Here is a 21,160-nt window from a genome sequence, read left to right as displayed (position 1 = left end):
ATGTCGAAAAATTTCATGCGGAAAAAAAGTCATAGTATAGTATGTTGATAAATTAATGAAAAAAAACGTCATAGTATAGTATGTCGAAAAATTTCTTAAAAAAACGTCATAGTATAGTATGTCGAAAAATTTCATGCGGAAAAAAAGTCATAGTATAGTATGTTGATAAATTAATGAAAAAAAACGTCATAGTATAGTATGTCGAAAAATTTCTTAAAAAAACGTCATAGTATAGTATGTTGATAAATTAATGAAAAAAAACGTCATAGTATAGTATGTCGGAAAATTTCTTAAAAAAACGTCGCAGTATAGTATGTCGAAAAATTTCATGCGGAAAAAAAGTCATTGTATAGTATGTTGATAAATTAATGAAAAAAAACGTCATAGTATAGTATGTCGAAAAATTTCATAAAAAAACGTCATAGTATAGTATGTCGAAAAATTTCATAAAAAAAGTCATAGTATAGTATGTCGAAAAATTTCATGCGGAAAAAAAGTCATTGTATAGTATGTTGATAAATTAATGAAAAAAAACGTCATAGTATAGTATGTCGAAAAATTTCATAAAAAAACGTCATAGTATAGTATGATGAAAAATTTCATAAAAAAACGTCATAGTATAGTATGTCGAAAAATTTCATAAAAAAAGTCATAGTATAGTATGTCGAAAAATTTCATGCGGAAAAAACGTCATTGTATAGTATGTCGAAAAATTTCATAAAAAAACGTCATAGTATAGTATGTCGAAAAATTTCATAAAAAAACGTCATAGTATAGTATGTTGAAAAATTAATTGAAAAAAAGTCATAGTATAGTATGTTGAAAAATTAATTGAAAAAAAGTCATAGTATAGTATGTTGATAAATTAATGAAAAAAAAACGTCATAGTATAGTATGTCGAAAAATTTCATAAAAAAACGTCATAGTATAGTATGTCGATAAATTAATGAAAAAAAACGTCATAGTATAGTATGTCGAAAAATTTCTTAAAAAAACGTCATAGTATAGTATGTCGAAAAATTTCATAAAAAAAGTCATAGTATAGTATGTCGAAAAATTTCATGCGGAAAAAAAGTCATAGTATAGTATGTTGATAAATTAATGAAAAAAAACGTCATAGTATAGTATGTCGAAAAATTTCATAAAGAAAGTCATAGTATAGTATGTCGAAAAATTTCATGCGGAAAAAAAGTCATTGTATAGTATGTTGATAAATTAATGAAAAAAAACGTCATAGTATAGTATGTCGAAAAATTTCTTAAAAAAACGTCGTAGTATAGTATGTCGAAAAATTTCATAAAAAAACGTCATAGTATAGTATGTCGAAAAATTTCATAAAAAAAGTCATAGTATAGTATGTCGAAAAATTTCATGCGGAAAAAAAGTCATTGTATAGTATGTTGATAAATTAATGAAAAAAAACGTCATAGTATAGTATGTCGAAAAATTTCATAAAAAAACGTCATAGTATAGTATGTTGAAAAATTAATTGAAAAAAAGTCATAGTATAGTATGTTGAAAAATTAATTGAAAAAAAGTCATAGTATAGTATGTTGATAAATTAATGAAAAAAAACGTCATAGTATAGTATGTCGAAAAATTTCATAAAAAAACGTCATAGTATAGTATGTTGAAAAATTAATTGAAAAAAAGTCATTGTATAGTATGTTGATAAATTAATGAAAAAAAACGTCATAGTATAGTATGTCGAATAATTTCTTAAAAAAACGTCATAGTATAGTATGTCGAAAAATTTCATAAAAAAAGTCATAGTATAGTATGTCGAAAAATTTCATGCGTAAAAAAAGTCATTGTATAGTATGTTGATAAATTAATGAAAAAAAACGTCATAGTATAGTATGTCGAAAAATTTCATAAAAAAAGTCATAGTATAGTATGTCGAAAAATTTCATGCGGAAAAAAAGTCATAGTATAGTATGTTGATAAATTAATGAAAAAAAACGTCATAGTATAGTATGTCGAAAAATTTCTTAAAAAAACGTCATAGTATAGTATGTCGAAAAATTTCATGCGGAAAAAAAGTCATAGTATAGTATGTTGATAAATTAATGAAAAAAAACGTCATAGTATAGTATGTCGAAAAATTTCTTAAAAAAACGTCATAGTATAGTATGTTGATAAATTAATGAAAAAAAACCTCATAGTATAGTATGTCGAAAAATTTCTTAAAAAAACGTCATAGTATGTCGAAAAATTTCATAAAAAAAGTCATAGTATAGTATGTCGAAAAATTTCATGCGGAAAAAAAAGTCATAGTATAGTATGTTGATAAATTAATGAAAAAAAACGTCATAGTATAGTATGTCGAAAAATTTCTTAAAAAAACGTCATAGTATAGTATGTCGAAAAATTTCATGCGGAAAAAAAGTCATAGTATAGTATGTTGATAAATTAATGAAAAAAAACGTCATAGTATAGTATGTCGGAAAATTTCTTAAAAAAACGTCGCAGTATAGTATGTCGAAAAATTTCATAAAAAAACGTCATAGTATAGTATGTCGAAAAATTTCATAAAAAAAGTCATAGTATAGTATGTCGAAAAATTTCATGCGGAAAAAAAGTCATTGTATAGTATGTTGATAAATTAATGAAAAAAAACGTCATAGTATAGTATGTCGAAAAATTTCATAAAAAAACGTCATAGTATAGTATGATGAAAAATTTCATAAAAAAACGTCATAGTATAGTATGTCGAAAAATTTCATAAAAAAAGTCATAGTATAGTATGTCGAAAAATTTCATAAAAAAACGTCATAGTATAGTATGTTGAAAAATTAATTGAAAAAAAGTCATAGTATAGTATGTTGAAAAATTAATTGAAAAAAAGTCATAGTATAGTATGTTGATAAATTAATGAAAAAAAACGTCATAGTATAGTATGTCGAAAAATTTCATAAAAAAACGTCATAGTATAGTATGTCGATAAATTAATGAAAAAAAAACGTCATAGTATAGTATGTCGAAAAATTTCATAAAAAAAGTCATAGTATAGTATGTCGAAAAATTTCATGCGGAAAAAAAGTCATAGTATAGTATGTTGATAAATTAATGAAAAAAAACGTCATAGTATAGTATGTCGAAAAATTTCATAAAGAAAGTCATAGTATAGTATGTCGAAAAATTTCATGCGGAAAAAAAGTCATTGTATAGTATGTTGATAAATTAATGAAAAAAAACGTCATAGTATAGTATGTCGAAAAATTTCTTAAAAAAACGTCGTAGTATAGTATGTCGAAAAATTTCATAAAAAAAGTCATAGTATAGTATGTCGAAAAATTTCATGCGGAAAAAAAGTCATTGTATAGTATGTTGATAAATTAATGAAAAAAAACGTCATAGTATAGTATGTCGAAAAATTTCATAAAAAAACGTCATAGTATAGTATGTCGAAAAATTTCATAAAAAAAGTCATAGTATAGTATGTCGAAAAATTTCATGCGGAAAAAAAGTCATTGTATAGTATGTTGATAAATTAATGAAAAAAAACGTCATAGTATAGTATGTCGAAAAATTTCATAAAAAAACGTCATAGTATAGTATGTTGAAAAATTAATTGAAAAAAAGTCATAGTATAGTATGTTGAAAAATTAATTGAAAAAAAGTCATAGTATAGTATGTTGATAAATTAATGAAAAAAAACGTCATAGTATAGTATGTCGAAAAATTTCATAAAAAAACGTCATAGTATAGTATGTTGAAAAATTAATTGAAAAAAAGTCATAGTATAGTATGTTGATAAATTAATGAAAAAAAACGTCATAGTATAGTATGTCGAAAAATTTCTTAAAAAAACGTCATAGTATAGTATGTCGAAAAATTTCATAAAAAAAGTCATAGTATAGTATGTCGAAAAATTTCATGCGGAAAAAAAGTCATTGTATAGTATGTTGATAAATTAATGAAAAAAAACGTCATAGTATAGTATGTCGAAAAATTTCATAAAAAAACGTCATAGTATAGTATGTTGAAAAATTAATTGAAAAAAAGTCATAGTATAGTATGTTGAAAAATTAATTGAAAAAAAGTCATAGTATAGTATGTTGATAAATTAATGAAAAAAAACGTCATAGTATAGTATGTCGAAAAATTTCATAAAAAAACGTCATAGTATAGTATGTCGAAAAATTTCATAAAAAAAGTCATAGTATAGTATGTCGAAAAATTTCATGCGGAAAAAAAGTCATTGTATAGTATGTTGATAAATTAATGAAAAAAAACGTCATAGTATAGTATGTCGAAAAATTTCATAAAAAAACGTCATAGTATAGTATGTTGAAAAATTAATTGAAAAAAAGTCATAGTATAGTATGTTGAAAAATTAATTGAAAAAAAGTCATAGTATAGTATGTTGATAAATTAATGAAAAAAAACGTCATAGTATAGTATGTCGAAAAATTTCTTAAAAAAACGTCGTAGTATAGTATGTCGAAAAATTTCATAAAAAAAGTCATAGTATAGTATGTCGAAAAATTTCATGCGGAAAAAAAGTCATTGTATAGTATGTTGATAAATTAATGAAAAAAAACGTCATAGTATAGTATGTCGAAAAATTTCATAAAAAAACGTCATAGTATAGTATGTCGAAAAATTTCATAAAAAAAGTCATAGTATAGTATGTCGAAAAATTTCATGCGGAAAAAAAGTCATTGTATAGTATGTTGATAAATTAATTGAAAAAAAGTCATAGTATAGTATGTTGAAAAATTAATTGAAAAAAAGTCATAGTATAGTATGTTGATAAATTAATGAAAAAAAACGTCATAGTATAGTATGTCGAAAAATTTCTTAAAAAAACGTCGTAGTATAGTATGTCGAAAAATTTCATAAAAAAAGTCATAGTATAGTATGTCGAAAAATTTCATGCGGAAAAAAAGTCATTGTATAGTATGTTGATAAATTAATGAAAAAAAACGTCATAGTATAGTATGTCGAAAAATTTCATAAAAAAACGTCATAGTATAGTATGTCGAAAAATTTCATAAAAAAAGTCATAGTATAGTATGTCGAAAAATTTCATGCGGAAAAAAAGTCATTGTATAGTATGTTGATAAATTAATTGAAAAAAAGTCATAGTATAGTATGTTGAAAAATTAATTGAAAAAAAGTCATAGTATAGTATGTTGATAAATTAATGAAAAAAAACGTCATAGTATAGTATGTCGAAAAATTTCATAAAAAAACGTCATAGTATAGTATGATGAAAAATTTCATAAAAAAACGTCATAGTAGTATGATGAAAAATTTCATAAAAAAACGTCATAGTATAGTATGTCGAAAAATTTCATGCGGAAAAAAAGTCATAGTATAGTATGTTGATAAATTTCTTAAAAAAACGTCATAGTATAGCATGTCGAAAAAAAGTCATATAGCATTTAGAAAAAAAGTCATAGTATAGCATTTCAAAAAAAATTGTAAAAAAAGTTTTAGTACAGTATGTCGAAAAGTTATTGCATAGTATGTCGGAAAAAAAGTCACAGTATAGCATGTCGAAAAAAAGTACAAAAAAGTCATAGTACAGCATGTCAAAAAAAAAGTCACTTGTTTGTTTACAAGTTTATACTCAAATTGTAATTCCTGTTAATTTTGAAGATGTTTTACCAAGTTGCTAATGCATGATTTATTATTTTAATAACAAAATAACAATTCAGTAAATGTAAATCTATGTATTTATTTGTAACATTTTGTTTTACAAAGCAGGCCTATTTATCCTGTTTTTGAATATTTATGACCGGTTATTGACACACAGACAATGAGAACTTTAACATAATTTTTCTTTTATTTTGGAAGTCTGTTGCAGGCAGTGAATTTTATCCTCCCAACACAAGTCTCCCTGACCTTAGCAGTATTAATTTAACAAGCACAAACATAAGACAAAGCAAGATGTTCTCTGATAACAACCCGGCACCAACTCCCTGTACAGCTAAACTACAAGTGCACTTCTGTCTCTTCTGAGAAGCAAGAAACGAACTGAGCAACACTTTGGTCAGTCATCTTATTTGGAATGTAATAATTTCTTTAAAACGCAGTAACATACTCTGACCTCATCCAAGGAAGTTGTTGAGTCTTTCAGTTAACCCACACTTACTGAAAGGTCTCCAATATTTACTATATAAACTGGAGGTCAACACAAGGTCATGCTGATTACAACATGTACTCTGTGTGACTGTTCTTATTTCCATCCTCAACATTTAAACTTCATCACGCTAAACTACATTCCCAGCAAAAAAAAAAAAAGATCTGCTTGTGTTATGACCTTTAACAAAACAGCAGTTCATAAAAGGCAATAATTTTGTAAGGCAGAACTATATTTGGACAGTAACACATTCATATTTAAGCACTTTTGAGCAGCATTAGTTTGCAGAATAGATCACACCTTTTACACAGGCGCTATGGTCTTTGTAAAAGACAATAAAAAGCTATTTGACGGAGGAAAATGACAAAGTTTGAGGCTCATCTGAGATTTTGGATGTAAAAAAAACGCAGTAAACCTCCCGACAATTTTACAAGAATGTAACATTTTTTTTTAAGACTTTACAAATTCCCTCAATTAGTCAGACATACACAAAGTTTTTTTTGCAGTGTGACGCATGACTCGGCTCTTTACAGTTAAAACAACAAGCTCAGTTTTATGTGAAATGAGTGTAAACAGTGAGGCCTGCACAGACCACATAATCGCAACAGGGTTGGGGTTCGATAGCATTTTGATCAAATCTGAATCAAGTATTGAATGAGCTGAGTAAATCCAAATCTTTTCAAATCTCTTATTGAATAATTTAACGTTCAACATTTGCAAGAAACTAGATTTATAAATAACTAAAAGTATCACATCTGTAATTAGCTTTTGATCCTGGCGTGTTGCTATAGAGTGGTTCTTCTTTCTCCAACTACAATCTTTGGCACAATAATCAAACAAGTCACGTTATATTTTGGCGTTATGGCGAGTTACATCTGGCGAAAGTGATGGCACCTCTTCGCTAGCACAAGGCGTGAGGGGAGATAAAAGATTCAATAAGAGATTTGTTAGCCTCAGAGTGAACCTAACGTTGCTATAATGGCACCAGAGGCCTGTACTACGAAGCTGGATCTTGCTGAACAAAATGTGTAAGTATTAGGACTGGGACAATTCACCTATCTCCTGATTCGATACTATCACGATACTTGGGTGCCGATTCGATATGTATTGGGATTCTACAAGTATTGCGATTTTTGTTAACTTTTTTAAACACTAGACCATACACTTCTAGGGGCTTTTACTTTGGAAAATATTTAAATGAATAAAGTAAGAATGTTTCGTTTTCAGCATGTATGTAGTCAGAGATGTCCTGAAGTCAAAAATGGGAGGGTGCAGGTCGTATCCATGCGGACCCTCCGCCGTTTTCTACTCTACGGTAACAGATATGACGTCACGTTACTCAGACTAACAGGAGAGCTAGCAACGGACTTGGCAAAGTTAGCTGAAGTAAACGTGTGTGACTACATCTGTTTTTCAAAATAAGGTGCTAACAAAAGGAACTGTATATATAAAATACATATATGGAAATAAGATTGATTGGATTATATTCACCAGAAGTATAAAACATTACATGTCCCTCATAAATTAAAAAAGAAAATACCAATAATTTGTGAGGGAAATGTCATTGCTGGATAAATTTCATAAATAATTCCTGATAATGACTGATATATTTGACTTCAGGACATCTCTGACTACATACATGCTGAAAATGAAACATTTTTACTGTATTAATTTAGATATGTTCCAAAGTTAAAGTCCATAGAAGTGTATGATTCAACTTTTTGTGATAGTATCGAATCGGGAGATAGGTGAATGTAGTGCTTGTGATTGGTCATATGCTGTAAACACCACCCCTTTTACGTGAACGTGCTCATAGCCAGATTGAGACTTTGACTTACCGAGTTGATAACCACCGTCGTAGGACCGCTTAGCGTGATCGCTGTTGTTAGGTTTGGTTAAGCCAGATAACCAATGCTTCGTAGTACAGGCCTCAGATCCAAAATGTAACCAGCTATCGTCACTAAACCCAACAATGAAAAAAACACAGACATGGCACACAGAACATAATAGCCCTTTTTCTGTAAACCTTTTTATATTATCCTTAACCAACAGATATAACGAATCTAAAACACAGACAGTGTCCTACAACTAATCCTACGACACAACATTACCGTAAGAATAAATTAGCAGTCTGACATGTATTGGCTGTCTGTGCTGCAAAGTGAGGAGCTTTTAAAGCTCCCTGCCAACGAGTCCAAGCGAGACATTAACAAACGACCAGAACAAAATGTCAAAGACATAAATATGAGACAGAACGTGAAGTCCTTAAAGCTGCAGTGATCACACAGTCTGGAGGCCTCTGTCGTGGCCGTCTAGCTGTACCTTAATCTTGTGCAGCTCCTCGATCTCCTCGTGGTGACGCTCCGTCTTGTGGCGCACCAGAGTTCGATAGAAGTGAATGGTGAACAGCACAAAAATCACCCCCACTGGGATCATGATGATGGTGGAGGCCAGCGCAGCCTGCCAGCCGCTGTGCTGCCTCGCGGCTGGGGTTGTCGCAGGCTTCAACGGGTCTGCGGTTGTCGTGTTGCTGCAAGAGGTTACCTTTTTGATATCGCTGGAGTCTACGGGCAGGAACTTGATCCAGCAGAGGAGCACCACCTCCGCTAAAAACAGTAGGATGCCCAGAGCTGTGGAGAAGCCCCAGGCCAGCTCGATGAAGTGGTGCATGCGCTCGTGGGGTGACTCGCTGACGGAGTTGAGGTTGTGGATGTTGCTGACGGCCTCCACGTTGGGCAGGATGCAGGTGCTGATCAGGAGAGCGAAGAGGTGCACCGCCACCAGCACGGTGGTGCACACGCTGAAGGCAATGAGGAGCGCAGGAGGGTAACTGTACTTCATCTCCAGCTGAACCTCCACCATGGCCACCTATGGCATGTTTACAGGGAGTTTACAGGGTTATCATATGTCCATGTGTACGTCACAACAGGAGAAAGCTAACACCAAGATGCTGTGCATGTAAACAAACTCTTTGGTTTTCTAACTCTTCTGTCCTGAGGTCATCTCAACCCTGTTCAAATTAATGTTCAACATAATAAACATCTTGTGACCGTGACATGTTGATTACACCACACAGACTAACGGTGATAGAGCTACGAAGGAGTTTATTAAAGTAAAAGTGCTGTTCATTTTCTGCAGGTTGTCAGGTGATTGATAGTTGGATGGACATGAAACTCTCCTGGTTAAATCACCAGTACAAAAAATGAACAACTGTGTTATTAAATATCTGGTTATAAAAAGTCAAAGGTACAAGCATGAAGGGCTGCACGCCTAATCATGCCCAGTAATAACATTACGGCGTGTATGACTATTTGAACCTTCTTTCAGCTGCGTCCCCCTCTCAGGCGGTGCGAAACGGACTCAAGCGGAAGTTAAAAAATAAGTATGAAAATATAATTCAAAGCAGTAAGCACCCACAGCATACAGCCAGCTGTTCTTCCTGCATTTGTCAGTTTAAGCTGTGTTGTTTTTAGCCTGGATTATGACTTAAACTTCTTTATATGTGTGTAATATTATCATACAATCCACACACTGAGCTTTGATTGGTCAGTAGGCGGTGCTTTCATACGAGTTGATCTCTTATCTGGAACATAACCTGCTCCAGGGCAAAACAAATGGTCATGTCCTTTGAGAGGTTGTGTCGCAATGAAGCTGGTAAAAACAAGGTGAATATTATACGACTCACCATTGCGAAGCCAGAGAGCAGAGCAGACGTCCTGCTGGAGGCCTTCAGCTTGGCCCGGCTCAGGTAGAGTTTCCTCCAGGACAGGGCCTGCACTGAGTGGTGGTTGGAGCTGACCAGCTCCAGGTAACTGCGTCGCACCCAGTCCCTGTAGTCCATCCCCCCACCGTCCGGGACCCGATCTGAGACCCCCGGGGCCGGGGAACCCATCGGCACGTTCAGCTCACTGCTCATAGCACCTGGTGGGTAGAAAGGGGAGAGACGGTCAACACAAGGAACAACTGCAATAAATAAAACTACAATTATAATGCTGCCCTTTTTTTAAGGGAAACCACAAATGTTCCCACAACCAGTTTTGTTCCAGCATGCTGTTGGCAAAGAGCCAGAGGAATTATAAAGAGTAGTAACTCTCAGTGCATGTGTGGGCGAGAACAGGAAAGAACTATTATGAGAACAATAAATCATGAATACAAATGAAGGGAGTTTCAAAAATAGCAGAAACTATACTGCCATTTTCTGTTTCCTCACACTAATTTAGTACCAAGTTAGAAAGTTAGAAATCATAAATGCACCTCATAACTGACAGAAAAAGGTCTGTATTCTGATCTGTTGTTATCCTGCAGGTGATGCTTTGCACTCTCTGCATTTTCTTATATAAATTATCATGTATTGGGGCTGCACAATTTTGAAAAAATATCTAATTGCGATTTTTTTACATTGAAAAAGATGATTAGTGTGATTTTTGAGGGGATTTGTACAGAACAAAGATGTTTTCCTAAGTCTGTAGAATATGATGTGTAGGCCAGGACATCTCTGCAGCACGACTATGTTTAATTTAAAATCGTATTTTGACACACATTTCGTCTTTAACAAATATTGCGATGTCCTTGTCATCCTGCGTTTTGCAGATTGCAGTAGCCCATATTGCGATTTCTATAAAATCTTGATTAATTGTGCAGCCCTATCATGTATAAGTTTAACTAGTTGACCTTTCCAGTGCACGTTCCTATAATAAAGCACTAATTAACAGTCCCAGGGCTTGATCTTAGAGCTTATCAAAAACTGTTTTCTAGTGGTTGGCTAATGGGTCAGCTAATGGCAAAGAAAATGTGAGCAGCTGTATTACTTTGCATAACATTTTGATGATGGTTAGGCTTATTTATTGTTTGATGACAAATTCTATGGGGAATATACATAAGGTTGTGACGCTCTGATAAACATGATGCATTGGTGCACTTGATAGAGTTATAGGGCTGTCCTTGACCAAAGAAATTCTTAGTCGACTATCACTCATATGATTTTGCCGACTAATAGATTAGTTGATTTAAATCGACAGAACTAAAGCTGAGTTTCTCCACAGAGAATCACACAAAACCACCACTTTAAATCTTGTGTTTGCCAGAGATGTGCTCATAAGTCATTCAGCATGAAAAAGACATAAAAAACAACTAGTCGACTACAGAAATCTTAGTCGACTAGGACCAAAACAACCAATTAGTCAATTAGACTAATCGACTAAGAGGGGGCAGCCCTATACAGTTGTTTTCATTGCCATGCAACATGAGATTTTGATCTTGAAATTATGAATACAAGTGTTTGTTTGGCACTCTGTAACATTGTTATGAAAAGTTAGTCAAAGCAATTGTAAAATACTGCAACAAAACATAAAAATCGTTTTGGCTCCAACTCAACGTGTCTCAACCCTGTCCCTTTAATTTACTCTTGGTCTGTTATTCAAGGTTGGGTGACAATGATGGTACTTTAGACTTATTCTTTTAGACAATAGTGTGCTTTTAACTTTGTGCCAACCGTTTCAGTATCAGTTTGGGTATGTCTATTTCCTGTTTCAACATGACATTGTCCCCCATGCACAAACCAAGGTCCATAAATACATCTTTACCAGTTTTTACCAGCAGCCAGGTTCCAAAAGTAAAGATGTAAAAAAGAAGATGAAAAATGCTTTTATATTATTACTCTATTAATGCCCATATTTTGGAAAGATGTGTTCAGCAATATGCACAAGAATAGATTGTAGTGTCTGTAAACTTTTGGCCACAAGCTGCTGTATGTTTCTATATGTGTCGCTCTGACATTTCAGCTCAGCTCCCCCACTGTCTGCTCAGCTCTACTAACCACAATGCAAACACAAACCACTGGTTTTCCGAGTTTGTGCAAACCTTGTACATTATCTATGTTCGTGACAACGACGGCAAACCAAACAGGAAAGATTTATTATCCACTGCATTTATCATAGCATTGCTTTACACTAAGTCTGGTATCTGTATTATTAGGGTATCTTTCATAATAAACTCAAAGTAGGATGAGTTGCTGTAAAGTGGGACACTGCCTAATGTGGTACACCTAAGCTCCAGTGAGTGTAGGTCTTCCTCAAACAAATAGTGTCTCTCTCTCCGATGATTTGAAGGCAGTTTGCCGTAATTGTAAGTGTGCACACAAAAAAACGTAGCACCGTTCCCTTTAGGCTTACTGACATTGGATTCACGGTCTTTGCAAAAATGAAATGAAATGTTTAACTTGTTTAGGTTTAGCTGACAAGAAAAATGTAAAGTTACAAGCTAAATTTAAATACAAAAATTTGATTAAATGTTCTATTACTTTATGTTTAGTTGACAGGAAAAATGTAAAGTTACAAGCTAAAAATTAAATACAAAAATTAACTAAAATGTTCTACTACTTTAAGTTTACTGACAAGAAAAATGTAAAGTTACAAGCGAAAAATTATAGAAAAATGACATAAAATGTTCTACTACTTTAAGTTTAGATGACAGGAAACATGTAAAGTTACAAGCTAAAAAATAAAACAAAAATGACATAAAATATTTGATTACTTTTAGTTTAGTTGACGGGAAAAATGTAAAGTTACAAGCTAAAAATTAAATACAAAAATTAAATTAAATGTTCTACTACTTTAAGTTAAGTTGACAGGAAACATGTAAAGTTACAAGCTAAAAAAATAATACAAAAATTAAATAAAATGTTTCAGTATCAGTTCGGGTATGTCTATTTCCTGTTTCAACATGACATTGTCCCCCATGCACAAACCAAGGTCCATAAATACATCTTTACCAGTTTTTACCAGCAGCCAGGTTCCAAAAGTAAAGATGTAAAAAGAAGATGGAAAATGCTTTTATATTATTACTCTATTAATGCCCATATTTTGGAAAGATGTGTTCAGCAATATGCACAAGAATAGATTGTAGTGTCTGTAAACTTTTGGCCACAAGCTGCTGTATGTTTCTATATGTGTCGCTCTGACATTTCAGCTCAGCTCCCCCACTGTCTGCTCAGCTCTACTAACCACAATGCAAACACAAACCACTGGTTTTCCGAGTTTGTGCAAACCTTGTACATTATCTATGTTCGTGACAACGACAGCAAACCAAACAGGAAAGATTTATTATCCACTGCATTTATCATAGCATTGCTTTACACTAAGTCTGGTATCTGTATTATTAGGGTATCTTTCATAATAAACTCAAAGTAGGATGAGTTGCTGTAAAGAGGGACACTGCCTAATGTGGTACACCTAAGCTCCAGTGAGTGTAGGTCTTCCTCAAACAAATAGTGTCTCTCTCTCCGATGATTTGAAGGCAGTTTGCCGTAATTGTAAGTGTGCACACAAAAAAACGTAGCACCGTTCCCTTTAGGCTTACTGACATTGGATTCACGGTCTTTGCAAAAATGAAATGAAATGTTCAACTTGTTTAGGTTTAGCTGACAAGAAAAATGTAAAGTTACAAGCTAAATTTAAATACAAAAATTTGATTAAATGTTCTATTACTTTATGTTTAGTTGACAGGAAAAATGTAAAGTTACAAGCTAAAAATTAAATACAAAAATTAACTAAAATGTTCTACTACTTTAAGTTTATTGACAAGAAAAATGTAAAGTTACAAGCGAAAAATTATAGAAAAATGACAAAATGTTCTACTACTTTAAGTTTAGATGACAGGAAACATGTAAAGTTACAAGCTAAAAAATAAAACAAAAATTACATAAAATATTTGATTACTTTTAGTTTAGTTGACGGGAAAAATGTAAAGTTACAAGCTAAAAAATAAAACAAAAATTACATAAAATATTTGATTACTTTTAGTTTAGTTGACAGGAAAAATGTAAAGTTACAAGCTAAAAATTAAATACAAAAATTAAATTAAATGTTCTACTACTTTAAGTTAAGTTGACAGGAAACATGTAAAGTTACAAGCTAAAAAAATAATACAAAAATGAAATAAAATGTTTCAGTATCAGTTCGGGTATGTCTATTTCCTGTTTCAACATGACATTGTCCCCCATGCACAAACCAAGGTCCATAAATACATCTTTACCAGTTTTTACCAGCAGCCAGGTTCCAAAAGTAAAGATGTAAAAAAGAAGATGAAAAATGCTTTTATATTATTACTCTATTAATGCCCATATTTTGGAAAGATGTGTGCAGCAATATGCACAAGAATAGATTGTAGTGTCTGTAAACTTTTGGCCACAAGCTGCTGTATGTTTCTATATGTGTCGCTCTGACATTTCAGCTCAGCTCCCTCACTATCTGCTCAGCTCTACTAACCACAATGCAAACACAAACCACTGGTTTTCCGAGTTTGTGCAAACCTTGTACATTATCTATGTTCGTGACAACGACGGCAAACCAAACAGGAAAGATTTATTATCCACTGCATTTATCATAGCATTGCTTCACACTAAGTCTGGTAACTGTATTATTAGGGTATCTTTCATAATAAACTCAAAGTAGGATGAGTTGCTGTAAAGTGGGACACTGCCTAATGTGGTACACCTAAGCTCCAGTGAGTGTAGGTCTTCCTCAAACAAATAGTGTCTCTCTCTCCGATGATTTGAAGGCAGTTTGCCGTAATTGTAAGTGTGCACACAAAAAAACGTAGCACCGTTCCCTTTAGGCTTACTGACATTGGATTCACGGTCTTTGCAAAAATGAAATGAAATGTTTAACTTGTTTAGGTTTAGCTGACAAGAAAAATGTAAAGTTACAAGCTAAATTTAAATACAAAAATTTGATTAAATGTTCTATTACTTTATGTTTAGTTGACAGGAAAAATGTAAAGTTACAAGCTAAAAATTAAATACAAAAATTAACTAAAATGTTCTACTACTTTAAGTTTACTGACAAGAAAAATGTAAAGTTACAAGCGAAAAATTATAGAAAAATGACATAAAATGTTCTACTACTTTAAGTTTAGATGACAGGAAACATGTAAAGTTACAAGCTAAAAAATAAAACAAAAATGACATAAAATATTTGATTACTTTTAGTTTAGTTGACGGGAAAAATGTAAAGTTACAAGCTAAAATTAAATACAAAAATTAAATTAAATGTTCTACTACTTTAAGTTAAGTTGACAGGAAACATGTAAAGTTACAAGCTAAAAAAATAATACAAAAATTAAATAAAATGTTTCAGTATCAGTTCGGGTATGTCTATTTCCTGTTTCAACATGACATTGTCCCCCATGCACAAACCAAGGTCCATAAATACATCTTTACCAGTTTTTACCAGCAGCCAGGTTCCAAAAGTAAAGATGTAAAAAAGAAGATGGAAAATGCTTTTATATTATTACTCTATTAATGCCCATATTTTGGAAAGATGTGTTCAGCAATATGCACAAGAATAGATTGTAGTGTCTGTAAACTTTTGGCCACAAGCTGCTGTATGTTTCTATATGTGTCGCTCTGACATTTCAGCTCAGCTCCCCCACTGTCTGCTCAGCTCTACTAACCACAATGCAAACACAAACCACTGGTTTTCCGAGTTTGTGCAAACCTTGTACATTATCTATGTTCGTGACAACGACAGCAAACCAAACAGGAAAGATTTATTATCCACTGCATTTATCATAGCATTGCTTTACACTAAGTCTGGTAACTGTATTATTAGGGTATCTTTCATAATAAACTCAAAGTAGGATGAGTTGCTGTAAAGAGGGACACTGCCTAATGTGGTACACCTAAGCTCCAGTGAGTGTAGGTCTTCCTCAAACAAATAGTGTCTCTCTCTCCGATGATTTGAAGGCAGTTTGCCGTAATTGTAAGTGTGCACACAAAAAAACGTAGCACCGTTCCCTTTAGGCTTACTGACATTGGATTCACGGTCTTTGCAAAAATGAAATGAAATGTTCAACTTGTTTAGGTTTAGCTGACAAGAAAAATGTAAAGTTACAAGCTAAATTTAAATACAAAAATTTGATTAAATGTTCTATTACTTTATGTTTAGTTGACAGGAAAAATGTAAAGTTACAAGCTAAAAATTAAATACAAAAATTAACTAAAATGTTCTACTACTTTAAGTTTATTGACAAGAAAAATGTAAAGTTACAAGCGAAAAATTATAGAAAAATGACAAAATGTTCTACTACTTTAAGTTTAGATGACAGGAAACATGTAAAGTTACAAGCTAAAAAATAAAACAAAAATTACATAAAATATTTGATTACTTTTAGTTTAGTTGACGGGAAAAATGTAAAGTTACAAGCTAAAAAATAAAACAAAAATTACATAAAATATTTGATTACTTTTAGTTTAGTTGACAGGAAAAATGTAAAGTTACAAGCTAAAAATTAAATACAAAAATTAAATTAAATGTTCTACTACTTTAAGTTAAGTTGACAGGAAACATGTAAAGTTACAAGCTAAAAAAATAATACAAAAATGAAATAAAATGTTTCAGTATCAGTTCGGGTATGTCTATTTCCTGTTTCAACATGACATTGTCCCCCATGCACAAACCAAGGTCCATAAATACATCTTTACCAGTTTTTACCAGCAGCCAGGTTCCAAAAGTAAAGATGTAAAAAAGAAGATGAAAAATGCTTTTATATTATTACTCTATTAATGCCCATATTTTGGAAAGATGTGTGCAGCAATATGCACAAGAATAGATTGTAGTGTCTGTAAACTTTTGGCCACAAGCTGCTGTATGTTTCTATATGTGTCGCTCTGACATTTCAGCTCAGCTCCCTCACTATCTGCTCAGCTCTACTAACCACAATGCAAACACAAACCACTGGTTTTCCGAGTTTGTGCAAACCTTGTACATTATCTATGTTCGTGACAACGACGGCAAACCAAACAGGAAAGATTTATTATCCACTGCATTTATCATAGCATTGCTTCACACTAAGTCTGGTAACTGTATTATTAGGGTATCTTTCATAATAAACTCAAAGTAGGATGAGTTGCTGTAAAGTGGGACACTGCCTAATGTGGTACACCTAAGCTCCAGTGAGTGTAGGTCTTCCTCAAACAAATAGTGTCTCTCTCTCCGATGATTTGAAGGCAGTTTGCCGTAATTGTAAGTGTGCACACAAAAAAACGTAGCACCGTTCCCTTTAGGCTTACTGACATTGGATTCACGGTCTTTGCAAAAATGAAATGAAATGTTCAACTTGTTTAGGTTTAGCTGACAAGAAAAATGTAAAGTTACAAGCTAAATTTAAATACAAAAATTTGATTAAATGTTCTATTACTTTATGTTTAGTTGACAGGAAAAATGTAAAGTTACAAGCTAAAAATTAAATACAAAAATTAACTAAAATGTTCTACTACTTTAAGCTTATTGACAAGAAAAATGTAAAGTTACAAGCGAAAAATTATAGAAAAATGACATAAAATGTTCTACTACTTTAAGTTTAGATGACAGGAAACATGTAAAGTTACAAGCTAAAAAATAAAACAAAAATGACATAAAATATTTGATTACTTTTAGTTTAGTTGACGGGAAAAATGTAAAGTTACAAGCTAAAAATTAAATACAAAAATGAAATTAAATGTTCTACTACTTTAAGTTAAGTTGACAGGAAACATGTAAAGTTACAAGCTAAAAAAATAATACAAAAATGAAATAAAATGTTCTACTACTTTAAGTTTAGTTTACAGGAAAAATGTTAAGTTACGGGATAAAAAATAATACAAAAATGACATAAAATATTATATTACTTTAAGTTTAGTTGACAAGAAAAATGAACTAAAGTAACTAAACTAAAATACCTAAACTAAAATAACTATAATTACTAAACTAAAATAACTAAGCTAAAATAACTATAATTACTAAACTAAAATAACTAAAATAACTAAACTAAGTCAACTATAATAACTAAACCAAAATACCTAAACTAAAATAACTATAATTACTAAACTAAAATAACTAAGCTAAAATAACTAAACTAAAATAACTATAATTACTAAACTAAAATAACTAAACTAAAATAACTAAACTAAACTATAATAACTAAACTAAAATAACTAAACTAAAATAACTAAACTATAATAACTAAACTAAAATAACTAAACTAAAATAACTAAACTATAATAACTAAACTATAATAACTAAACTAAAATAACTAAACTTATTTAACTATAATAACTAAACTAAAATAACTAAACTAAAATAACTATAATTACTAAACTAAAATAACTAAACTAAAATAACTAAACTAAAATAACTAAACTTATTTAACTATAATAACTAAACTAAAATAACTAAACTTATTTAACTATAATAACTAAACTAAAATAACTAAGCTAAAATAACTAAACTTATTTAACTATAATAACTAAACCAAAATACCTAAACTAAAATAACTATAATAACTAAACTAAAATAATGCAACTAAAATAATTAAACTAAAATAACTAAAATAACTAAACTAAGTCAACTATAATTACTAAACCAAAATACCTAAACTAAAATAACTATAATAACTAAACTAAAATAACTAAACTAAGTCAACTATAATAACTAAACCAAAATAACTCAACTAAAATAATTAAACTAAAATACCTAAACTAAAATACCTAAACTAAAGAAAGTGATCAAGTGGCCACCTCTCTCTCTCTCTCATATTATCTTTAGGTAAGGTCTCTTGTTTGGTGCTTATTTCTAATAAACCTGGTTGCTTGTTCCTCTCACTAGATCCACCAACAGTCTTCAGCTCAGAGAGAGTAACATAAGGCACACAGAGTCCTCCTGTGATCCCTCTGACTTTTGCAGGGCTAACACTTCTTCAGCAGATGAGTGAACCTCCATGTATATTTAGAAACACTTGCAAGTTTAGCAGGATCCGTTTACCTTTAACAGTTTAGCTTAACACAAAGCTAGTTTTCTAGTTTGGAAGAGAAACCTGCTCATGTGAAACAGTCTAGCTGCACGAAATGAGGCATGAAATCACCTCTTGTTGTGTTTTATAAGCAGTAAAAGTGTCTCTTGTTAGCTAGCTAACAAGAGACACGGTTTCTAGTCAACTCACTCGTCTGTTGTGCATTTAAGACTACTTTTTTCCTCTTACCTGTATGTCGAGGTGCCTTTTTGATTGATCCAAACTCCCTAAACTCGATGAGGTCTTGTCTCTTGCAGCTGCAACAACACAAGAACTGGTCCAGACCACTCCTGAGTGTTTTGATTGAAGCACTTCCGGTTATAAACAACAACGTGATTGTTCAGCTTCCAGCAGGCTGTTCTTGTGTGCAATGTTGCTCCTCTCCGCCATAGTTAACGTATCTGGGTGCTGGGTTTCCTGGCTGGCAGGTAAAGTTCACCTGGCGTCAGGTTTCCTCTCTTTTCGGAGCCGTTTCCTGCAGAGACACCGAAGCAAGGAAACACTGAAGAAGGGACTTCCGGTTGGGCGTGTTGCCTTCAAAATAAAAGCACAACAGATTCACATTGAGAATTTTTTTTTTTTTTATTTTATTTTAAATTAATATAATTAATTGCTGACAAGGAAGGGAGATGTATTGTGATTTTTGGTCTTCTTAAAAATAAAAAATATACTTTTGTTCGATTCTCCATGTAACATCCATATCTACAAGCCTTGATTTTATAACAGCAATAACATTACAATGTTAACATGGGATCATTGCACATTTAGCCTGGAGTGTTTCCTACATTAATTAAGATGATTTAAGGCATTTTAACAGACTTTTCAGTGTCTCACACACAGTGCCACATTAGAAAATCAAGATTTGTCTTGAGAAAACTTGGCATTAGAGTACTGATATGTCTACTATTTCTTTTATGAGTGTGATTGCATTTTCTTTTGTTTTTGTTTGTTTGATTAGGACACATTGTGGGGATTTCAGAGTGGCACTGGGTTTGGATTTAATGTATTGGCTTCATATCACAATATATTCCAGAAATCTGAAATGCAAAAAATGACACACATTAGGCTAATTCACTCTACAAATTTGGCTGGTGGCCAAAACTTTATAAAAACAGCCCTGCAGCTCAATGCAAAGTTTAAAGTGATGCACTTGTTTTCCTAAAAAGTCAAATACAATACAAATACAAAACAAATATTGGTATATATATAGTATATGCTCTGAATTCTGGTCAAGTGGCATTCCTGTTGACATTATGTGTAATACTATCCAGGTTCACTAGTGATCCTGAGCTGCTTGGTGGGGACCTCAACTCAGTTTGTGACCCAATAATAGGCCGCTCAAACCGTCCCTTTCCAGCAGATGCCACCCTATCTGCTGCTTTTGGAGAAACTCAGAATTCTCTAGGTTTAATGGCTATATGGCGTTGTCTTAATCCAAGCTGCCGTGAATGTACTTTTTATTCTAAGGTCCACAATTCTTACTCCAGGATAGACTATTCATTAATGTCAAATATCTTAAATCTTCAAAATCTTCAATCTTAAAACAAGATATTGGAAGTTCAACAATACCTTGATAGGGGATGAGAAGTTTGTTTCATCGGTAAAGGACAAAATATCACACTTTTTTGCTGTAGCCTGAATTCTGTTTGTTCTGTACAGATATGGGAGGCATTTAAAGTTACTTGTAGAGGGTGAATCATTAGTTACTCTGCTGCAAAACGGAGACAACGAGGTGAAAGAAAAAACACTAATCCTAATAATCTGGATCTTAAAAAAATCAATGTTACTCTGTATGTCTGAATTGCAAGCATCCTTGCATGAATAAACATCATTTGCTTTGTACAGATTAAGGCGGAGATATTTTGAGAATAGTGATAAGGCTGGCAAAATGTTAGCGTTCAGACTGAAACAAATGGAGAGCAATTATTCAGTCCCTGGCTTTTCGAGAATTGTAGGAGTCGGAATTTAACTAACTAACTCAGTGCAAAGTACAGCAGTGCATTCACTGCTGTCAAACATTATTTCAGACATCTCTATTTATGAATTTGGATAGCCTATTTTTATTAAAGGTCCAGAATCCATGTTGATGCCAGCCACTCTCCAAATGTTCATGTCTCGCGATGCAACCAAAAATGACTTCTGGCCCTGCCTCAAGCTCCAAATAACTATTTAACACTGCAGCATTTCTGTATTTCCTCTAGCTGGCAGCTGGCGGATGTCTCATAGAGCAAACACGTTTAA

General features: G+C 32.1%; 2 protein-coding genes across 2 annotated transcripts in view; one reads left to right on the top strand and one right to left on the bottom strand.

Annotated features, from left to right (window-relative positions):
• bckdk (branched chain ketoacid dehydrogenase kinase) overlaps positions 1-19,326 on the top strand; it is a 43,629-nt gene extending 24,303 nt beyond the window's left edge. Inside the window, exons 12-13 of the mRNA XM_037747902.1 lie at positions 10,036-10,040; positions 19,229-19,326. Of these exons, the coding sequence (XP_037603830.1) occupies positions 10,036-10,040; positions 19,229-19,311 (88 nt within the window). The 3' untranslated portion in view covers positions 19,312-19,326. The remainder of the gene's footprint in view (positions 1-10,035; positions 10,041-19,228) is intronic.
• Positions 8,108-19,390, bottom strand: orai2 (ORAI calcium release-activated calcium modulator 2). The gene is made up of 3 exons (XM_037747905.1): positions 19,109-19,390; positions 9,780-10,015; positions 8,108-8,962 (listed from the first exon to the last, which is right to left on the bottom strand). Exons 2-3 carry the CDS (start codon positions 10,008-10,010, stop codon positions 8,375-8,377), a joined length of 819 nt encoding a protein of 272 aa, XP_037603833.1. The 5' UTR covers positions 10,011-10,015; positions 19,109-19,390; the 3' UTR covers positions 8,108-8,374.
• Between the last annotated feature and the right edge of the window lie 1,770 nt (positions 19,391-21,160).

The sequence above is a fragment of the Sebastes umbrosus genome, chromosome 17 (genome assembly GCF_015220745.1).
Source record: "Sebastes umbrosus isolate fSebUmb1 chromosome 17, fSebUmb1.pri, whole genome shotgun sequence".
Taxonomy (NCBI): Eukaryota; Metazoa; Chordata; class Actinopteri; order Perciformes; family Sebastidae; genus Sebastes; species Sebastes umbrosus.
This window is presented reverse-complemented; position numbering and strand designations above follow the sequence as displayed.

Coding starts and splice junctions, on each gene's coding strand:
- orai2 (XM_037747905.1), bottom strand. CDS start 10,010: ATGAGCAGTGAGCTGAACGTGCCGATGGGTTCCCCGGCCCCGGGGGTC. Junction 8,963..9,779: donor TGCTCTCTGGCTTCGCAATG/GTGAGTCGTATA, acceptor AACATGCCATAG/GTGGCCATGGTGGAGGTTCA.